Source organism: Molothrus ater, chromosome 14 (assembly GCF_012460135.2).
Source record: "Molothrus ater isolate BHLD 08-10-18 breed brown headed cowbird chromosome 14, BPBGC_Mater_1.1, whole genome shotgun sequence".
NCBI lineage: Eukaryota > Metazoa > Chordata > Aves > Passeriformes > Icteridae > Molothrus > Molothrus ater.
Window position 1 is genome coordinate 14,507,285 of NC_050491.2, and position 20,655 is coordinate 14,527,939.

The 20,655-nt window shown below is 58.0% G+C and overlaps 3 protein-coding genes across 4 annotated transcripts; 2 read left to right on the forward strand and 1 right to left on the reverse strand.

Moving 5' to 3' along the window:
- The first annotated feature begins 3,399 nt into the window (after window positions 1-3,399).
- Window positions 3,400-8,196, forward strand: IGBP1 (immunoglobulin binding protein 1). 2 transcript variants are annotated; one of them, XM_036402446.1, is made up of 6 exons: window positions 3,400-3,593; window positions 4,107-4,406; window positions 5,512-5,707; window positions 6,536-6,621; window positions 7,234-7,337; window positions 7,675-8,196. In XM_036402446.1, exons 1-6 carry the CDS (start codon window positions 3,403-3,405, stop codon window positions 7,821-7,823), a joined length of 1,026 nt encoding a protein of 341 aa, XP_036258339.1. In that variant the 5' UTR covers window positions 3,400-3,402; the 3' UTR covers window positions 7,824-8,196. The 2 variants fall into 2 exon arrangements, with proteins under 2 accessions (XP_036258339.1, XP_036258340.1); XM_036402447.1 differs by having other exon boundaries at window positions 7,678-8,196.
- Window positions 8,197-9,444: 1,248 nt separating this feature from the next.
- On the forward strand, window positions 9,445-13,200 carry LOC118698669 (diacylglycerol O-acyltransferase 2-like). The gene is given in 9 exon segments (XM_036402145.2): window positions 9,445-9,533; window positions 10,969-11,097; window positions 11,170-11,277; window positions 11,517-11,587; window positions 11,667-11,760; window positions 11,763-11,870; window positions 12,332-12,506; window positions 12,602-12,804; window positions 12,919-13,200. Coding segments are annotated over 9 exon segments (1,083 nt in total). The 5' UTR covers window positions 9,445-9,493; the 3' UTR covers window positions 13,074-13,200.
- Window positions 13,201-14,908: 1,708 nt separating this feature from the next.
- On the reverse strand, window positions 14,909-16,034 carry P2RY4 (pyrimidinergic receptor P2Y4). Its single transcript, XM_036402144.1, is given in 2 exon segments — window positions 14,909-15,700; window positions 15,702-16,034. Coding segments are annotated over 2 exon segments (1,125 nt in total).
- Between the last annotated feature and the right edge of the window lie 4,621 nt (window positions 16,035-20,655).

Below are 20,655 nucleotides of genomic sequence, written 5' to 3' on the forward strand. Positions count from 1 at the left end.
CCACAGCACCAGGAAGACAGGTAAAGGGGATGGGAATCCTCGGGTGGATTCCTGCAGCTCCCAGCATTGCCTGGAGGCTCCAGCAACTCCGCTCTATTTTTGGTTCCCATTGAGTGGAGTTGGCCGAGCTCAGGCTCAGCCCGAGCCCAGCTGGCCGATTACTCATTTCCATATCCATCCCATCACTTTTAATGGTCTCTGCTGGGTCACGGAATCAAGGCATGAGCTTTTCTTGTAAAACACTCCCTCCCCTTAATGTGCTCCAGGTTTCTGTGAGAGCAGGGAAGGAATCGGAGGTGGCTGGAGAGAGGCTGCAGGGGCTGGGAAGCTGAGCCCGAGCTCGGGGAGTGCCAGGAGTGAGTTAAACCCTCCTTATCACTTGTTAATGTGCCATTGACGGGCTCTGCCCGCTGCCATCTTCCTTCCGAGAGCGCCTGGAAAACCGCATCTGCCCAAGGCCAAAAGCGATCTCGAGTTTTCCTTTTTGAATGCAATTAGGGATCAGTGCCCGGCATTCCCAAGAAAAAGGAGTTTCAGCTGCCAGGCTACACAGCCCTCTGTGTTCGGAGGGCGGCAGGTACTAAATCAGGATTGCCTCAATGCCTGCCCTCCATCCGCCTCCCCGCGCATCCCAGATCACAGGGAGGTGACAACGGGAGGGGCGGCGAACTCCGCCGAGCATTGCAAAACGGTGGTGAGAGAAAAAAAAAACCGGGAAGGATCTTGAGGAGTGAGAACTCCAGCCAGGAGGGTGGGAAATGTGATTTGCATTTGGTAACTACAAACACACATCGCCTGGGGGAGAGGAGAGGAGCCACAATGGCAAGGAGTGCCCAGGGGAGCCGTCGGGATCCCTCCTAGAGAGGTCCCGTTGGAATTTCTGCCTGGGAAAAGGCAGGGTCAAGTGCTGAATATGCAGAATCCACTCCTTCTCTCCCTCCTTGACTCCAAACCCGACAGGGGAGCGCTGGGGAAAGGCTGGAGGGGTCCCTGTGCTGCTGAATCCTGCGGGAAATGGGAAGGAGCCGGAATTGGCTGGAGAGTGCAAAGGGTCAGGCTGGCAGGGGGTGACAGCTCTGTGACAAGGCTCTCGGTGGGGGCTGCTGGAATCCGGGCCCGCACCTGGAATTAGCAGGGATGTGAGATCTGCAGGGATGGGAGCATCCCCCAGGAACCGGGAGCCAGAGGATGGGTGCGGTGGAAATGAGCCCTGGGTCTGTCCCCAGGGGTTCTAAGGGAGTAACGCTGGTGTGAACGTGGTTATTTGTTGCTGGTCAGACTTGTGCAAACAATAAAATCGGGAGGAAGGCGAGTGATTTTCATGGGTTCTCTTGATTTTGCTGTTAAAACGCTGATTTATATTTATTTTCCCTTTTATTTCCTTATTCATTGAGGGATGCTGCATAACTCATTCCAGGAGAATAATATGAGCAACAAACCATTGGTAATTAAGTATTTTGGAGGAAGGATGGCTCCAAAAGTTCAAGGATATGTTGGGCCATTTCTTCTGCACAGCCCTGCAGTGCTGCTCCCATGAGGATGGGAACCTGCACTTGCTTTTCCTTGTGTTGCTCACAGAGCTGAGCCAGGAGCAGGAGAAAGCCCAGGATGGGCTCAGCTGTGACATCTCACAGAATCAGGGAATCCTGGAATGGTTTGGGTTGAAGGGACCTTAAAACTCGCCCAGTTCCACCTCCTGGCATGAGTAGGGAGCCTTCTCCTACCCCAGGGTGCTCTGAGCCCTGTCCAGCCTGCACTGCTGGGAATATTTGGGGGATGTTGCTGTGACCTTTGGGATGGTTGGTCCATGCACTATCACACCACAAGGCACAGACATGAGTAAACGCCTGTATTTGAGGAAAAACCCTTCCCTCTCTGTTCTCCTTTGTTCCTGGGGTGCTCAGCAGCATCGTGGTGCTCTAAGGGTGACAAACGAAAGCAGGGATTGTCCGTGTGGGGATCTTCAGCTGAGGGACAGGGACAATCAGGGGGTGAGTAAGAGCCATAAGGTCTGAGGGGGAACCAGCTGCAGCCTGAGGAATTTTGTGTGCAGCTGGAAGGTCAGTTCTGCCAGGGGATGCGGGGGGTTTGGAGGGGAAGCAGCTCTCCATCCCTTGGAATCATGGAATTCTTGGATGGTTTGGTAGAAGGGACCTTAAAGCCCATCTTGTTCCACCCCCTGCCATGGGCAGGGAGACTTTTCCCATCCCAGGTTGCTCCAAGCCCCATCCAACCTGGACTTGGACACATCCAGGGATGGAACAGCCACAGCTTCTCTGAGAAATCCATTCCAGGGCCTCCCCACCCTCACAGGGAAGGATCTGATTTCTCCCAGGCTGGACAGACATCCCTGCAGGATGGGAGCCTGGGCACTCTCACCTCGGCAGAGCAGACACTGAAGTGGCCGTGAACCCCCCTCTGGGGCTGCCATCCCACTGGGAATATCCAGGAGATCCTCCCAGCAGCAAAATGGGGCCAGACAGGTTTGGAGGACCCACAGCACTCCTGGGCTCTCTGAGTAACAACTCATTGCACAATCTGACACAGGCATGAAGGAAACAAACAGAGTAAATCATAAACTGAGTCATCCTCAGAGGCTGAGTTAGAATTACTCAGGAGTAGTAGCAGTGGTTGCTACATCCATACTTTGCTCACAGCCAGGTCAATCACCTGTATTTCTAAGGGAAATAACCTGCTCCTAAAAGCACAGATTTAACCCTAACCTGCCTGATGCCTGCTTGAATTTTAGAGATTTTAGGAGTGAAATAAATGAACAAAAAAAGAAAAAAAAAAAAAAAAAGGTTGCATGCTCCACTTGTACTGTAGAAAAAATAGAGAATAGGAAGGGGCTGCGCTTACACAAATAAATTGATATTTACTGACTGTCCCTGTCGAGGATCTCCACTGTGTCCCCCTTTCATACAGCGGGAAAACGGATGTTTTCTGCCAATTTATCTAATTATCCACATTTTTTTCCCGTTTCCCAGCCTCCCTCCCAGCGCTCCCTGCCAGGACCCGTGCAGGCCGGAGCACCAGGCAGGACCTGGCAGGGAAAAGCGTGCGGGCACTGGAGGCCCCTGAGGGCCCCCGGCCGCTCCGAGCCGCTCCTGCCCGCGGTACCCGCCCGCCGCGGGGACTCCGGGACCGCGGGACGAGCGCGGGGCCATCACTGCGCCCACCAGCCCCGCTGTCCCTCAGCCTGCCCTCACCAGCATGGCGGCTCCGCGCCCCGGCTGCGTCCGTGCCCTCCCCAACATGGCGCCCGCCGTAACTCCAGCCGTGACCTCCCCAAGATGTCGCCCCGCGTTGTTCCTATGGCAGTGACCTCCCCAAGATGGCGGCCGGGGCGGGTACGGTCGCGCCAGACCGCGCCGGAAGTGGCGGCGGCGCCGTTCCCGGCCCATGATGGCGGAGGCGGGCGCGGGCGGCCCCCGGCTGGCGGAGCTGCTGGCGTTGGGACGGCGGCTGTGGGAAGAGCTGGAGGCCAGCACCGAGCCCTCCTCGGGAGCCCCGGCCGTGCAGGACAAGGTGCGGCAGGGGTTGGACGCGCTGCAGCGGGCGGCGGCCATGGTGACGCAGCTGGAGCTGTTCAGGTGAGCTCAGGGGACGCGTCTGAGGGGATGGGGAGGGTCCCGGGCAGGGCAGAGGTGGAGCGGGACAGAATCCCAGAATCACTGAGGCTGGACAAGATCTCCAAGACCATTGAGTCTAACCTGTGCCTGATCCCCACCTTGTCACCCAGCCCAGAGCACTGAGTGCCGCGTCTGGGCGTTCCTTGGACACCTCCAGGAATGGGGACTCCAAACCTCTCTGGGCAGCCCCTGCCAAGGCCCGGCCACCTTTTCCATGGAGAAATTCCTGCCGATGTCCAACCTGACCCTCCCCTGGCTCAGCTTGAGGCCTTTTCCTCTCATCGTGTCCCTGTTCCTGGAAGCAGAGTCTCCCCCGGCTGTCCCCTCCTGTCAGGAGTTGTGCAGAGCCACAAGGTCCCTCCTGAGCCTCCTTTTCTCCAGGCTGAGCCCCCCCAGCTCCCTCAGCCGCCCCTCCGAGGATGACTCCAGCCCCTTTCCCACTTCCATTCCTGTTCTCTGCTCTCTCCCTGGCAGTGAGAACGAGGAGCTGGAGGAGATCGCCTCAGCCGACCTGAAGTTCATGCTGCTGCCGGCGCTGCTGGGAGCCCTGACGCTGAAGCAGGTGGACCTGAGCAGGAGAAGGGAGCACCTGGAGAGTGCCCGGGAGCACTTCCTGCACTTCCTGAAGCTCTGCAGGAACTATGGGCTGGGCTCTTTCCAGCTGCCCCCCGGCACCTCCAGCGAGGAGGAAGCCAGGAGCTCCCCAGCCCCCCGGGACCCCAGCCAGACCAACCTGGTGGCCATGGCCATGAGCAGATCAGCCAAAATTGAAAGGTGGGCTCCGTGCGGTTGGAAGGGCTTTGGGAATCACTCTGGGAGGAGCAGGAGCCTGAGGCAGTGCAGGGTTGTACAGAAAAGAGCTTCCCTGAGCATTGGAATAATTTGATCATAAAATGCTCATTTTAAAAGATGCAGCTCACTGTTTAATGGGATGGGGCATTGGTGACTCCAGTTTCTGGTCCCTGAGGAAAAACTGCTCAAAAACTTGAAATTAGCTCTTCAATCTTTCATAATTAATCTTACAATTAGTTCTCTAATCACTGCTGGCAGCACAAAGACTTCCAAACTGGAAGTTTCTTACCAGTGGGTTCATTAGAGCTTGAAAGAATGTGATTGGTGCTTTGGTTGGGATTTTGGCCACTGAGTTGCCCATTGTGGCAGCACTGGAAGGTCCAAACTGGGCTGGACTTACTTAAATTGTGTAGAAAAGCATAAAAAATTATTTATATACTAAGTTTGAAGGGTTTCTATTTTAGAATTATTCTTTTATGTGCCTTACCCTCTCATCTCCCAAAGGTTTCTTGGCCCTTTTTGTTCATTCTTCAGGTGACAATAATTGAGGGAAGGAAAACACAAGGATTTATTAGTTCCCCCTTTAATAACTAATTCCTGAAAAAGTAAAAATTAATTTACTCTGGAAGTTTATTATATAGGGCATTCTTCCCTTTGATAATTAATTACTGAATAGGTCAAAAAGTCCAAAAAGCCAAAATCATATTTTAAAAAATGCCTTGGAAAAGCATTTTATTCTGTTTGTGTGACATGGAATCAGCCCAAACCAGCCACCCCATTGATTTTGTCAGTCCTGCTTTCTCCAGGAGACTGATGTTCCCAGTCTTGCTTAATTTTACCAGGAAAGCTTCAATTTCCAAGGATTCCTCAATATTTAGGAGAAGAATAAAATCATTGAGACCTCTCTGAATCAAATGTAATTTTACAGCTGCTTTTAACAGACAGGAGAGGCTGAAATTCCAACAGGAACCAGCACAACTTCCATGAAATTTGGTTGATCCTTTTAGAAAGGGTGGTAAAGACCCCAGGGCTGGTCTGTGCTGGAGAAGAATGATTCCATGGTCTGATTTTGCTGTGTTTGAGGCAGATACAAGCAGAAGAAGGAGCTGGAGAACAAATTGGCCGCCATGAGCAGCTCTGTGGAGAGCGGGACAGCGGATGAGGATCAGATCCGGGAATTTTACATCCTCCAGATCCAGAAATGGATCGGCAACAGCCTGGAGGAGATTGAGAGCATCGACCAGGAACTGGTGATCCTGAAGAGCAGGGATGCAGCCAGGCAGGTGAGGGAGCTCTCCTGGGATCCAGGGCATGAGGGGATGAATCCCAGAGGAATTCAGTGGCAGAGTTTTATTCAGTGACTTCCCAGTTGTAATTGAGCTCGATCACAGCATGAGCTGATGGGGTTTCCTTCATTTTAAATTCTGAGTTTTGGGTTGGGCTCTGCTGTCACACTTCCCCCACAATCCCAGCCTGTAGAATGCTGCAGCTTGGAATATCAGAGCTGAACTAGGCTGTGCAAAGGCTTTTCTGCAGATCCTTAATTCTGAAGAACAATTGGATTTGGAAATTGAAATAAGACCCTTGTGGTTTCTGTCAAGCCTCCATTCCTGGTCTGCAGCCTGTCCAGGTATTATCAGCCCATTTGGAATGACAGAACATTCCCACAGACCTGCAATCCCTGTGCAGAACATTGTGTCCAGGGTTTCTGTGACCTGAGATGTCTGCTGGGAGCAGCAGCTCCAGATGTGCTGGCACAGCTTCCTGGCAGGGCTGGTTTGGGGGGTCATTTTTTGGCACTGCAGGACTCAGCTCCTCCAAGGTGTCCATGGAATGATGGGCTCAGAATGTTTCACTGCAACAATAAACAACATTTCCTGCTCTGCTTTGACCCCAGCAGGTGGCACAGAGGCACAGGAAGTGATTCCTGTGCAGGCACAGTTGGAATTCCTGATCTAAACCAAATTCAGGCCTGGATTCTCCATCCTGGGGCATTGCTCTGACAGCTGAGGTGTTTCTCCTCTATAAGACCTTTAATAATTTTAGGATGGGAAGCAGAGGGGGAATTGTGATCCCCTCCATTCCCTGGTGACAGTTGTTTGCATCCCCAGGCTCCAGCAGGTCCCCGTGGGCCTCCCCGGCCAGCCAGAACTCCAGTGAAACCCTTCATCCTCACCCGGGATGCTGCTCAGGCCAGGTATGGATGGGGATGATCCAAACACACTTTGGGGCACTGCTCTCGTGTCAAGCCTAAAATATTCCATCAAGTGCAGAAATCCACGTGGTGCCTTCATGTCTGCACTTGAGTTTGTGGCTCCCTGAAATCCGTGCAGGAATTTCAGCACCTAAAGCACAGAATGGGAGAGAACCAGATTTCCTGTCATGCTGGGCACATGATTTATGCTGAGCTTTCCATGTATCTGCTTCACTTCCCAGGGGTGTCCTGGGGTCTCCTTCCTCTAATGCAGGTTGTTCCAAGCCCTGTCCAACCTGGCCTTGGACACTTCCAGGGACCCAGGGGTAGCCACAGCTGCTCTGGGCAGCCTGTGCCAGGGCCTGCCCACCCTCACAGCCAGGAATTCATCCCAGTATCCCATCCATCCCTGCCCTCTGGCAGTGGGAAGCCATTCCCTGTGTCCTGTCACTCCAGGCCCTCTCCATCTTTCCCTCAGGCCACAATTGGGTCACCCCTGCTTTGTGACATCCTTCCATCCTTAGCACAGATTGGATCATGGAATAGCCCTGTGCCTCTTGCCTGTGTTCCTGCTCATTCCAGGGGATTTCACTGCCTGGTTTTGTCCCACTACAGGGTATTTGGAGCTGGCTATCCTGGGCTGCCCACCATGACTGTGGATGACTGGTACGAGCAACGCCGGAAGCAGGGAATTGTGTCCACCCCACAGAGGGTTCCAGGTATGGAACAGAGATGGGAACAGGGGGTTTGGGAAGCCTCTTGAGAGGATGGGTGAACAAGGATGTGTGCAGGGTATGGAACACCCCTGACTGTGGAAGAATCCAAGCTTTATTAGGAAAACAGCTGGGCTAGACTGTGCTTGGCCTGTCCAAGGCCAGGTTGGACAGGGCTTGGAACAGCCTGGGATAGTGGAAGGTGTTCCTGGTGGCACTGGATGGGCTCTGAGTTCCCTTCCAACCCAGCCCATTCCAAGGTTCTCACTCCTGCTGTCTGGCAAGCCCAGCTCCCAGCAGGCCTTTGGAGAACCTGGATCTCCTCACTGTCCCTCCCCTCCAGCAGGTACAAGCAATGAGGAGATGCAGAAGCAGCAGAAGGAGACAGAGGAGGAGGAGGATGATGAGGAAGCTCTTCAGAAAGCTCGGGACTGGGACGACTGGAAGGACACACACCCCCGGGGCTATGGCAACAGGCACAACATGGGCTGATGCTCTGTCTGCCAGCAGGGCCTGGAGATCCTGGGAGAGCAACCTGGAGAGGGAGAAGGGAATACAGTGTACATAGGTGGAGCATCTGGGAATTCCCTGGATGGACAGGGCACAGGATGGCAGGAGGACATGTGACCCCTTGCTTTGGTGTGCATTCCATGTCAGACTGGGGGCACTGGTGGTGTTGGGGGGTGCCCCAGAGCTCTGAGGGGCAGCTCTATGAGGGTCAGGCTCCTCTGCCCTCCCAGGCGGAGGCAGCCTCCAAGGGGAGCTCCATGGATTTGGAAACTGCTCTTTGTATTGTGGGTGGATATATTTATTTTTTTTTCCTCTCTATTTTAAGCAAAATAAACTCTCTTTGTGCTGTCTGGTTCTTGCTGTGAAATTTTCTTGCTCTTCATCCCGAGCTTTTCCACGGGGTGAGCCCCAGATGCTCTCATGGAGCCCACAAGGGACAGAACTGGGACAAATGGTGCCGTATTCCAAGACAAAGTCAGTGTGCTTTGAAATCCACTAGCATAATCCTTAAAAAGGGGAAAACGGAATCCCTCTGGCACCATTCCTGAATGAGGGAGAAGAGGACTGAGCTGGCACAGAGCAGGTTTGTGCAGGAAGGTGAGGAATCACAGCTGGAAGCTCTGGAAGTGCCCAGTGTGGGCTGGTAGCTGTGGGTGGACTTGTTCCAAACCTGGTAAAATACTGGGATGGAAAAGCAAAGTATGGCTGGCACTTTGTGTCACCTGGAGCAGTGCCACCTCCATGGTGCTTCCTTACCCTGGGATAGGGGGATTCTGTAGAAATTTGGTGTTTTTCCTTCCTGTTAGCAGGATTTGGGCACAGCTGGAGTTGAGATGTTTTCCATGCAGCAATCCCTGTCCTCAGCACTGATCCACACCCAGGAAAGCCTGCAGGCACTGTGGTCCTTTCTGCCAGGTACTGAGTCCCTACAATTCACAGGAGGGGTTTGTGTGTTCCAAATCTCCCAGGAAACATTTCTTACTTTTCCACCATGATCCTGTGGGTTTGTTTATCCCTCTCCTACACTGATGTTAGCCAGCACTTCCTAGGAGCACCCCTGGACAGCTTCAGGGATTTATTCCCTGTGGGTTCTCGCTGTTCCTTGGGATGTTGGCCTGAAGCCCCCCCTCGGTGCTGACCCCCTGCTGCTCCTATTTCTCTTTCTTGTCATTTTTCCCCTCAAACCTCTCCGGACAGCACTCCAGGCTCCTTGGGCAGGAGGCAGAGTGCCCATCCCGGGGCTGGGAGCAGCAGCAATGGTCTAGTGGCTGTGGAGCTTCAGGGTGATATTTTTGGGTGGCTCTGGGGCTGTCACATGGCAGTGTTTGTGACATTCCCCCAACATGGACGGTACCATTCCCAGGGGGATGTGGCATTCCCAGAGGAATTCAGCTCCCGCCAGCACCGGCAGCCGGGACTTTCCAAGGAGCAGCAACCTCCCAGCACTGCCACAGTGCCTCACCCTCTGTGTGACCCTTCCAGGCACCAGCAGTTGCTCTCCATGCCCTAATCCCAGCTGGAGCAGGTCCCCTCCCCTCAGCAGGGCCGGAGTCCCTCGGGTCACCTGGTTAAAGCCTCTGGACACACAGCCCGGCGCCCTCTGATTGCCAAACTCACCTTTCCACCCACGGCACCACAGAGCTCCTGCCACCATGAAAACCATCATAGCAGCCTGCTCCCAGAACCTCAGTGGTAAGAGATTCCTAAAAAGGTTGGGATGGCTCCTGGTTCTCCAGTACTGCGAGGAGCTTGTGGTTGTTACTGTTGTCTGCTTGCTTTGGAGTGCTGAGGAGAAAAGGGGTGTTGGGAGCAAATAGAGAATAACTCAGCAGGAAAATGCGCTGTTGCTCTACAGGGATGAAATTTTGGATGGCTTTGGGAGTGTTACACACAAGATGCTCCTGCAAATTCCAAATGTTGGGTTTGCAGAGGCTCCTGTCACTGTGGATGGGGCTGACAGCACAGTCCTGTGGGTTCTCTGTGTCTGTGGTGTGGACATTCATGGGGTTTTTGGAATAGGAGCTAGGAAAATTAAAAAGTAACTGTTTGGTGGGTACAAGTTTGCTGGGAAGAGCTCTGTGTCTTCCCTGGGAAAAAGACACTGGGTTCTGCAGGTGGCTGGGATTTTGGGGATGTGTGGCCAGTGGAAGGGATCACCTAGAGCCCAGCGTGCTGCATGGGAGAAAAGGACAAAAATTTCCCACTGAAAAATTCTCCCATGGGTCAGAGATGGCTCCAGTGTTTAATTTATTTCACTTGTCCCATTTCTGTTTTGGATTGAGTTGGGAAGAACTGAACCTCTGCCAGCTTCCTGAACCAGGGGTCAGTGGCTCTCCTCTGACCCAGGGGTCCCTGGCTTGGGGAGCCGCAGGGACAGGGCTGCTCCTGTGCCCCTCTGATAGTCTCTCTGGCCTACATGCAGATTTGGGGTTGTTTTCCCAAGAATACAAGGCTTTTGTGAGGCTGGGGTGGCTCTCTGGGGTGGTCTTGTCCTGGGACCTTTGGCCAGGAGCACTGTGCTGGCAGGGCTGGCACCTCAGGCCCGTTTTAGGGAGCAGGGATGGGGCCAGGCTTGGAGTTTGGATCCTGGCTCCCAGCCCGGGGAGGTTAATGGTTCACCAAGATCGGCTGGAGGGAAGGGGTGGCAGGGGGAGTGGAGAGGCTGCACTGCCACTGTGGGGACAGAACAGGGATGGCCACCTCCAGCCACCCTGGCTTGGCCTTGCTGCTGGCCTTGGCACTTGCCGGGGGTGGTGCCTCCCTGCTGTGCCAGCTGAGAAATCCCCAAATCCCCTGTGGGCCCGAGCACATCAAGGAATGGTCCTGGCCCTTGGGCGCTGGGCATGGAGCAGGATGTGCTGCTGCTCTCAGCCCCGCTGGCGCACGGAACTTTTGGTTTTGGGAGTGCCCAGTGCTCCCCACTCTGGGGACAGCCCTGATTGCCCAGGGCCACCTTCTGGCATGGTCCAGAGCTTCCTGAGGATGCTCCTCCATTCCACCCGCCACATCCCATCCCTCCTCCCCCAGCTGCTCATCCTCCCCATCCCACCTCCCGCGGCAGCCCGGTGGCCCCGCCCGCGTACGAGCCGTGCTGTTTTGGGCGGGGGCCGTGTCCCCCTCTCCGCAGGCAGCCGGGCCAGCATCCAAACCGCCCTGAGGACGCTGCTGGCCGTGCCCTGGCCCTCGCAGCGCGACATCGGCTCCGTGCTGCAGCTGCTGGCCGTGCTGCAGTGGGTGCTCAGCTTCCTGCTGCTGGGTGAGTGAGTAGGGGGCTGCGGGGGGTCCCGGGGGGGCACACAGCCGCTCACCCCCTGCCCGGCTCCCGCAGGAATCGTCAGCCTCCTGCTCCTCATCTACCTGCTGTTCACCAGCCTCTGGCTCATCCCCGTGCTCTACCTGGCCTGGATCATCTTCGACTGGGACACGCCTGAGAAAGGTGTGCTGGCCGCGTGCCTGCTTCCTCCAGCTTTGCAGCAGGATGGGAGTGGGATCCCCCTTTCTCCAGGTGCCTCCCAGAATTTGGAAAGCACCATGTTCCCCTTCCCTCCACTCCTCCATCATCTGCACCACGGTGGGAAGAGGGATGCAGTGGGTCCGCGGGGAGCGCTTCCCTTGGATCCAGCTGGGCTGGGCTGGGCTGGGCGACATCTCCTGGGGTCCCTCCCGGCTTTGCAGGTGGCAGGAGGCTGTCGTGCCTGCGGCGATGGACCGTGTGGAAGCACTTTCGGGATTATTTCCCGGTGAAGGTACGGCGCTGGGACGAGGTGGGACCACCCAAAAGGAGCTGCCACCGTCACGTTCCCGTGACTCCTTTTGTCCCCGCAGCTGGTGAAGACACACGACCTGTCCCCCAGCCACAACTACATCATCGGCTCGCACCCCCACGGCATCCTCTGCGTCGGCGCCTTCTGCAACTTCATCACGGCTCCACGGGCTTCGAGGAGCTGTTCCCGGGCATCCGCTCCTTCCTCACCACGCTGGCCGGAAACTTCCGCCTGCCCTTGTTCCGGGAGTACCTGATGAGTGGCGGTGAGCGGTGCCTGCCCTGCCCGGCTCCTGATCCCTCCTGAAACACGGGAGGGATGGCGCTCCTGGAAAGAGGCAGGGCAGGGATGCTGCTCTGCTTGCGTTGTGCCTGAGCGGCAGCTTCACCTCGCAGCTTGCCCGCACCTTGCCCACACCCTGCCTGAGCTGTACCTTCACCCTGCTCGCACCCTGCCCGCACCTTGCCTACACCCTGTCGGGACCGCTCCTCCGCCTTGCCCGCTGCTTGCCCACACCCTGCGTGTTCCCTCCGCCCTGACTGCCCCACGCTGCCCTCACCGCTCCCTGCCCGCACCTTTCCCAGCCCCTGCCCGCAGCAGAGGGAGCCCTTGTACCGTCCTTGCCCCGGTCCCACCGGGTGCCGTCGCTCGGGGGGACCCTCGGCGGTCCCTGTCGGGTGGCCGGGCGCTGCAGTGCCACAGCCCCGGTGTCCCGTCCCGCCGCAGGGCTGTTCCCGGTGACCCGCCGCGCCATCGGCTACCTGCTGTCCCAGAAAGGCACCGGCAACGCGGTGGCCATCGTCATCGGCGGCGCGGCCGAGTCGCTGTCCTGCCGGCCCGGCGTCACCACGCTCATCCTCAAGAACCGCAAGGGCTTCGTCCGCATGGCCCTGCGCCACGGGTGGGTCGCGGCTGGGGCACCGGCACTGCCACCCCCGCGGGTCCCGGCGGTGCCCAGCGCCCCGTCACCACCCACCGTGTCCCCTCCCTCCTCAGGGCTTTCCTCGTCCCCTCCTTCTCCTTTGGCGAGAACGACCTCTTCCGCCAGGTGGTCTTTGAGGAGGGCAGCTGGATGAGGAGCATCCAGCGGCGCTTCCAGAAGATGATGGGCTTCGCTCCCTGCCTGTTCTACGGCCGCGGCCTCACCTCCTGCCGCTCCCGCGGCTTCCTGCCCTACGCCAGACCCATCACCACCGTGGGTGAGCAGCGGGGCTGGGGGGAGAGGGGACACTGCAGAGGGAGCCACCTCCTGGGCTGTGTCCCCAGCGAGCCGGGCGTGCGGCCACCAGGCTGATGCTGTCCCCTGCCGGCAGTGGGGGAGCCGCTGGCTGTGCCCAAGGTGGAGAACCCGAGCCGGGAGCTGGTGGACCGGTACCACGAGCTCTACATCCGTGCCCTGCTCAAGCTCTTCAACGAGAACAAGACCAAGTATGGGCTGTCCGAGTCAGACGAGCTGCACATCCTCTGAGCGCCACCAGCACCGGCCCCGTCCTGGCTCATGAGGGCTCTTGCAGGGGGAATTTCAGCCAGCCTGGCATGGGGGACATGCAGGGGACAGTCCCCACTCTGGCCTGCTGGTCCTCTAGCCTGAGGGGGAGGCGGGAGGAGAGGGGGAAGCGAGGGGAGGATTGGGAAAGGCTCCCCCTTGCAGGGAGTTTGGGGGGGCTGTGGGTGACACAGCTGTTCCCTGCAAGGGGCTGGAGTGGGGCTGGGGCCAGCCGTGGGCACGGTCCCCCTGGGATAACCAGGTCATCACAAGCTGAGGGAGGGGTGTCATGGGAGGAGGGATTGCCATGGGAGTTTTGGGGTGGCATCCTGATGACCAGTGGGAACAGCCTGGGGGAACAGCCCACCCTGAGATGGAAGGGGGACACTCCTGGACTTGGGGACCTGTGGGTGTGTCCTGAGCCAGGACCATGAGGCCCCAGATGAGCCTTTCCTGCTATCTCCATACTCAATACAGATTTTGAACCTCCCAGTGCCTGTCTGTGTGTGTTCCACAGGTTGGGATTGGCAGCACGGTGGCTGTACCCCTGCACAGCCCATCTGGGTACCCTTGCCACCCAGTGTGTCCCCTCCCTAGCAGTCCCACCTGCAGCTGGGGCAGTGTTTGGCAGGGCCCTTGCACCACTCAGGTGCAGCCAAGCATCTCCCAGATGCACCTGAGCCACGTTGGATATAATAGGAGGTGAGGGGCAGCTCTTACTGGTTTAACTGGGCTCAGGAGGGACGTCTCCTGCTCTCTCTGCTCTTGGCTCAGTGGTGAGTGAGGGTCTCTCTGGGCGGGACAGGGATGTGGGGCTTGGATGGGCCATCCCTGGGGCCATCTCCTTTGCCTGGGCGGCTCTTGTGGGACATGGCTGTGTGAGACTGGTGTGGTGGCTGGGTGTGACACCCCAATGACACTCCGGGCACCCCTTTCTTAGGCATGTGCTGGAAGGACTCACAGGGGACTGATGGGGACAGGGACTTGCAGGGACTCCTGGGGCTCTTGGAGTGGGGACAGGCCTGTCCCTGTCCCATTCCTGCCAGGCTGGCATGGGAGAGTCAACAGCACTGATACCAATCTCAGCATACTGCTCTGCGCAGGCACTTGGTCAAACAAAAGGACTGGGTAAACATTTGAGGAGCAAACACCCATAAAGGGAAATTCCCAAGAACCTTCCTGTCACCAGGGGAGCTCCAGCTCATCCCCCCAGACCTGCCCCAGTGGATTTCTCTGGGGTGAGGATGATTGTCTTGTCCCTCTTCCTTATGCTGCGGGGAGAAACAGGCCTGAGTGTAGAGAGGGGAAGGGGCTTTATTGGGGCTCATGGACAGCAAGTGCCCCAGGCCATGTCCCTCCCCCTCTGCCATGGCCAGCAGTGTGACAGGGACATGTCTGAGAACCCGCCCAGCATGGGCTCTGTCCCCAGGTTCAGTCTGGTCCCTGCATGTCACCACTGAGTCACCTGGGAGAGCTGTGCCTGCCCAGGGAGGCACCAGTATCCAATCTCTGTAGTGACTTGTCAGGCCCATGTGTCCCCAGGAGTTCAGGGATGGAACACCATCCTGCTGCCCCAAAAGAGCCTCCTCAGTGTCCTTCCATTCCCATGAGTGCCTGGTGGCTCTCCTGCCCTGACCAGCACCAGCACCCTCCTCCCATAGTGTCACAGGGCAGGGCTGGGACCAACCTGTGGCTTCTAGCCCTCAGCCCTGCAGGGCTGGGCAGGGACAACTCAGAGCTGGGCACTTGGGAATGCCCACATGGAGCCCTGAGGTGCTGCAGCTCCTGGAGCCCAGGGCTGAGGCTATGGAACCCCCTCAGCACCCGCCTCCACTCCGTGCAGTCCCGGTCCCTCGGGTGACACTGGCCACGTGGCTGCCGTCCGTGAGGCTGTCTGCAAAGGGTGACACCAGGGCCAGGTCCAGTGTGGGCACGGGCCGGAGGCGCTGGGCGGCCCCGCGGCGCAGCCGGCCCCGGTACTTGTCCCCAGCCATGAAGTACAGGATGGGGTCCAGGCAGCTGTTGATGCTGGCCAGCGGCCGCGTGATCTTGTAGCTGAAGTTGATGATGTTGAGGGTCCTGCAGTCGGCCTGGAAGTAGCGGGAGGTGTAGTAGAGGGTGCGGGTGATGTGGAAGGGCACGAAGCAGATGGCGAAGACGGCCAGCACCACGATGATCATCTTGATTGAGCGCCTCTTATAGGAGGGCATGCGGAGGCCGGGGCTGGAGAAGCTGGGCTTGCAGAGCCGCTTGGCCATCAGGCAGTAGCACAGCACGATGACCAGGAAGGGGACCCCGAAGAGCAGGGCCATGATGGAGGAGCTGTAGTGCACGTAGTGGTCGAACTCCTCGGGCTTGGTGGTGTCGTGGCACAGGGTGGTGTTGCCCTTGGAGCTGGTGGTGACGAAGATGAGGTTGGGGATGAGGCAGATGATGACCACGAGCCAGGCTGCCACACAGATGATGCGGGCGTGCTTGGTCTTCACCCACTTGAGGGAGCGGATGGGGTGGCAGATGCCCATGTAGCGGTGCACGCTGATGCAGGTGAGGAAGAGGATGCTGCTGTAGAGGTTGGCGTAGAAGAGGAAGCGCACGATCTTGCACAGCCCCTGTCCCGAAGGGCCAATTGTTGCGGTCGGCGTAATAATAGACCAGGGTGGGCAGGGACAGGACGTAGAGTGTGTCCGAGAGGGCCAGGTTGACCATGTAGGTGGTGGTGGCATTCCAGGGCCTCATCCTGGAGATGAACATCCACAGGGCCCAGGAGTTGAGGGGCAGCCCCACCACGAAGACGATGCTGTAGGAGACGGGCAGCAGGATGAACTTGAACTCCTCGTTGAAGACACACTTAGCCTCGGGTGCTGCTGTGCTGTTCCCCCCTGGCCAGGGAGCCGGCGTCGGTGTCCACAGGGAAACTGGGAACATCCTCACCGGAGTGGCCATGGTGTGCCAGCCAGACCTAGGGAGCAGTTCATAAAAGCACGCTAGTCACTGATCCCGACCATTGTCAGGCACAAAGCGTAGAAAGAGCCAAAGCCACCAGATTTTCTCCCCCTCCAGGAGCTCCGGCCACTTTGATGGTTCTCTGGTTTTTCTCAGCTCGCGCGGGGGAACGGACTCGGCAAAGCCTCCCCTCCGCAGGCCCTTCACTGACACTCATTAATCAACCATTAATCACCCGTTAATTACCCCTTTGCGTTGACGCAGGGACTGCCGTGCTACGCGGAGCCGGGAGCGGGCCGGGGACGGAGCCCCGCGCCGGCCCCCTGGGCACAGCCCCACGGCCCCGCCGAACAATGAGACCCTGATGAGCACCAGTAGCCCCCGGCCGGGGCCGGCGCTGCCTCTTGGAAGCTGCCTCAGCCTAATTGGCACCATCCTGACAATGCCGCTGCTCCCGGAGGGCTCCTTGGGAGAAGAAAGGCGGGAGGAGAAGAAAGGCTGGTCTGGGGGAATGTTGTGGCCCGGAGAAATCCTGGGGGGGCTGTTAAAGGAGCCTTTGGAAGAGAGTGTCCCTGGACAGCGAGGAGCCGCTGGCTGCCGGGTTTGTCCGTAGGGAAGGATGAGCTGAGCCCTGTGGAGAGGAGCTGCCGGAGCCAAGTCCCAGCTGAAGGCAGAGCAAGCTCACAAGGCAGGCAGGACCCTCCTGGCTGTGCTGGGATCAGAGGCTGGGATCTGTGGATTCCTGGGAAGTTGGAAGGAGGATAAGCTGTCAAAGTTCAGAGCTCTCTTCTCGAGGGAAAAGGAAGGGTCTGCCACCTCCATGGTGTCCAGCAAAGGATCAGTGAGGGCTGCCTGGGACTTGACTCCTCCACACCCTCCACCATCCCTGCTGAAACGACACCTTCAGCAGAGGATGGATGCTTGGATGAGTAACCTGGGAGCAGGAGTGCTGTGCTGCTGGCAGAGATCAGGGTGTAGCCAAAACCATGTTTGATGGAGGAGACGTGCGAGTATCTCCAATTCCTTTTGTCCAGAGCTCACCCGGAGGTGATGGGCACCAGGACAGAGGAGGACTCAGGGCTCAGGGATGCACTTAACTGGAGCTGGTGCTGCAAGGTGGAAGGACACATCTTCTCAGGCTCCTTCATCCCTTGGCTCCCTCATCATCCCCCTCCTGTTTCCCTTTGCCCTGAGGATGTGCAGGCTTCTCCCAGCAGGAATATCTTTGGGGTGTCTCTGTGGGATCATCCCTGCCACGCCCTGCCTGGGGAGATACCTGGGGTTGACAGAGATGCCCATAAATGACTCAGCAGGCAGATGGGACAGCGGGGGCCCCTCCAGCCCTGCTCCCGGGGCTCTGTTTGAGTTGCGGGCTGAGCTCCGGGCCCACATCCAACACCCAGCGGCTCCTGGCCCGCTACAGCTCCCGCCTTTATTGCAGGGATGAGTTCAGAGAGCAACAGGCAGGTCCTGATCAAACATTAACAGTGGGGAGAACTTGGTTTGTTTTCTCAGAACTAGGAGGGAAAACAGGTCGTAGGAAAACCTGAGCTTGCCAGCAAGGTGCCAGTGGTGGTCCTGGCCTGGCAACCACATGTCCCCAGGCTGCTGAGGACATGAGGGACCAGGAGATTTTGTTTCCTCTTCCAACCTCTGAGTGCAAAGGAGCACAAAGCTTTGAGCCTGACCAAGGCAGAGCTGCTGCAGGATCAGTGTTCGTGACACAGGTCACCAACCAATTAAGATATGGAGAAGACAGTACATAAAAGTTAATAATCAAGTGTGAAAAATGCATGAGGAAAAATCCTGAGCAGCTGTGGACTGCTGGACTGCTCAGAGGAGAGCACAGGCACCCAGCCTCTGGCAGCTGACACAGCCTGAGCACAGTCAGCAGTGGGATTTAACCATTCCCAAGCACATTCCTTTGAGGATAACCACTGAAATATAGAAATGCAGAAGATGACATTTGGCAAGTTATTTCTTAACAAATTTCTTGCTTCCTTATCTTAGTCATGACCAAAATCAGTGATTGAAATTAATGAATCACATTGGTCTAGCCTGAGGATACATCACCACCAGCCCCAATCCTATTTCTTGCTGACATTCCTAGCCAAACTATCCTTGGCTGTGGGATTTTGAGGAGAGATTGAGGTTGGGACTGATTGTTGGAGGAGGAGATGGAAGGCACCGCAGAGGAAGGATGTGGAGCTGGGAGATGGAAGGTGTTGCAGGAAGAGGTGATGCTCTTGTTCTGCCCATTTTGTGGATGTACAAGGAACGCTGCAGAACTCCTTATCCATGGCAGGCACATCCCCCAGGGATGGTGTCTTTGCAGTGGTTTTCCCCAGGAAGCAGCAAGGGGGGGTCCTGGAAAAGGCAGCAATAGCCATGGGGCAGTGGGAAGGGGCAGGGGCCAGCCATGTGACACACGTTGAGGGCACACGATGCCCTTGGCCACAGAATTGGCAGCTTTTCCCTGGCTCCTGGTCTGGCAGATGTTCCCAGCCAGAACTGTCCTTTGGCCCCACTGGCAGCACCAGTCCTGGTGGGATCTGAGGGCTCCCCCAGCCCTGGGATTCATGGAGGTGTTGGAAAGGCTCCAGTAAAATGGAGGAGTGGGACAACACCAGAGCAGAATCTGCCCTGGAGCCAAAGTCCTGCTGGTGGGACAGGATGGGAATGGTGGTGCTGGGGACCATGGAGCAGCAGCAGGAGCTCAGAGAGGGGATGTGAAAGCAGATTTTGGAGCAGCTGCCAAGGGATGGGTGAGCTTGGACCGGCTGCTGCTGGAGCATGGGAAAAGCAGGGCTTTTCTCCTCGGCTAAGCCCTTGAAAATTGCAAAACAAGGAGAAATTATGCAAAACATCCTTCAGAAGGACCCTTGTCCCTGATCGCCACGTGGTTGGTGCAGCCAAAGCCCCGGCACAAGGGGATGTGACCTAATTCCAATCCTTCCCCTCGCCTGGAAGAGCAGCCAAGGCACGCTCTGCCGGGACACCTCCCCGGGGACACCAGCAGGGTCGGGCGTTTCCCTCACTGTCCACCCCATCCCCTGGCCTGAGGTGACCCTGGCAGGGTGGGGGTGAGGGTTCCCTTCCAGCCTTGTTGGGCTGGCCCTGTCCCCACCTCGCTGGGAGCAGGCAGGAGCCCACGGTGTCAGGCTGAGCCAGAGCAGCTCCAGGGCAGCTTCAACCCATGATGAGACAGATTTTGGGGATGGAGAGGAGGATGAAGGAGAGGAGGGGGACACGCTGGGGCAGATGAAGGCCTTCAGTGACAGAGGAAAGAGGTGGCATGTTAGAGAGGAGGAGGCACAGAGGGCTTTGGGGGTGGTGGAGGGCTGGTGAGAAGTGGCTGACCCCCACCCTGCACCCACCCAGCCCTGCAGATCCCATCTCTGTCCCTCGCCCCAGAGCCCAGCTGCGACCTCGTGACAGGGCAGGGCTGTCCCTCCCGGCTGTCACCAAACAGGGGCTGTCCCGGCTCACCTGCAGACCGGGGCGGCTCTCAGGAGTGGGGCCCCCACGGGGACAGCCTGTTCCCCTCGCGGGACGGGGCCATGCCCGGGGGCTGCGGGCGGCTCTGGCCCTGCCGTGCTGAGTGTGCCCGCTCCCGCTTCCCGCGGCCGGGAGCAAAGTGCCCAGGGAAGGCAGGGCTGGAGGCGGGCAGAGGCGGAGGCAGGAGCTGCCGCAGGGCTCAGCCCCACTGCGCTCTCATCCCTCTGCTGCCCTCGCAGGCTTTGGGCCACCTGCAGCCCCCGGACATGGGGCATGGTGGCCTCTCCCATGCTGTCACAGCCCTTTTTCCAGGAAAGGGGAAGGCTCCTCAACCACGAGGGCATAGCCCCTCATCCATGGGCACCGTGTCCCCCCGCCCGTGGTGACCACATCCCTCTGCCCATGGGGACCGTGGTCACTCAACCACAAGGTCCATAGTCCCTCACCCACGGGCTGTGTCCCTCTGCCCACGGTGACCACAGCCCGTCTCTAATGGAGACCACAGTCCCTCAGCCACTTGGGTCGCAGTCCCCATCCCTGGGGACCCTCGCCCGCCCCAGGACAGCCCCGCTGCCCCCGGGGTCCCGCAGTGCCCGCAGCGCTGCTCGCTGGCCCCCAGCCCTGCGGGGCGATCCTGGGGACAAAGGTGGCCACTGCCACCTTGAGGCCAGCCCGGGCATCGTGTCTCCGAAGCGGAGCCACCGCGCGTGTGGCGTAGCCAGGACACGGCCGGATCCCCGTGTGTTTGGGGAGTGCCCCTCTCCCTGTGCCGAGCAGAGCGGGCGGGTCAAGGGCTGTGACACCCGTCAGCTTTGCCATGGGCAAGGACAGCCGCGAGGGCTGGGATCTGCAGGATTCCCATGGGAATGCAGAGAGCTGTGGGGCAATGCCTTGGTGCTTTCTCCACCTGGCTCGGCATTTTTTCTCCCTGCCGTTTCGCAGAAGCAGGTGAGCAAACACACACCCAGTCCCTGACGCTTTATTCAGGAGAGTGAGAGCAAAGGGAAGCGGCGCAGCGGCCTGGGAAGCTGTGCTGGAGGGCAGTTCCTCCGGGAGCACTGAGCAGGGCTGGGCAGGAGGGAGCAGCTCCGAGGGCACGGGGATGCGCAGGGCACAGGTGTCG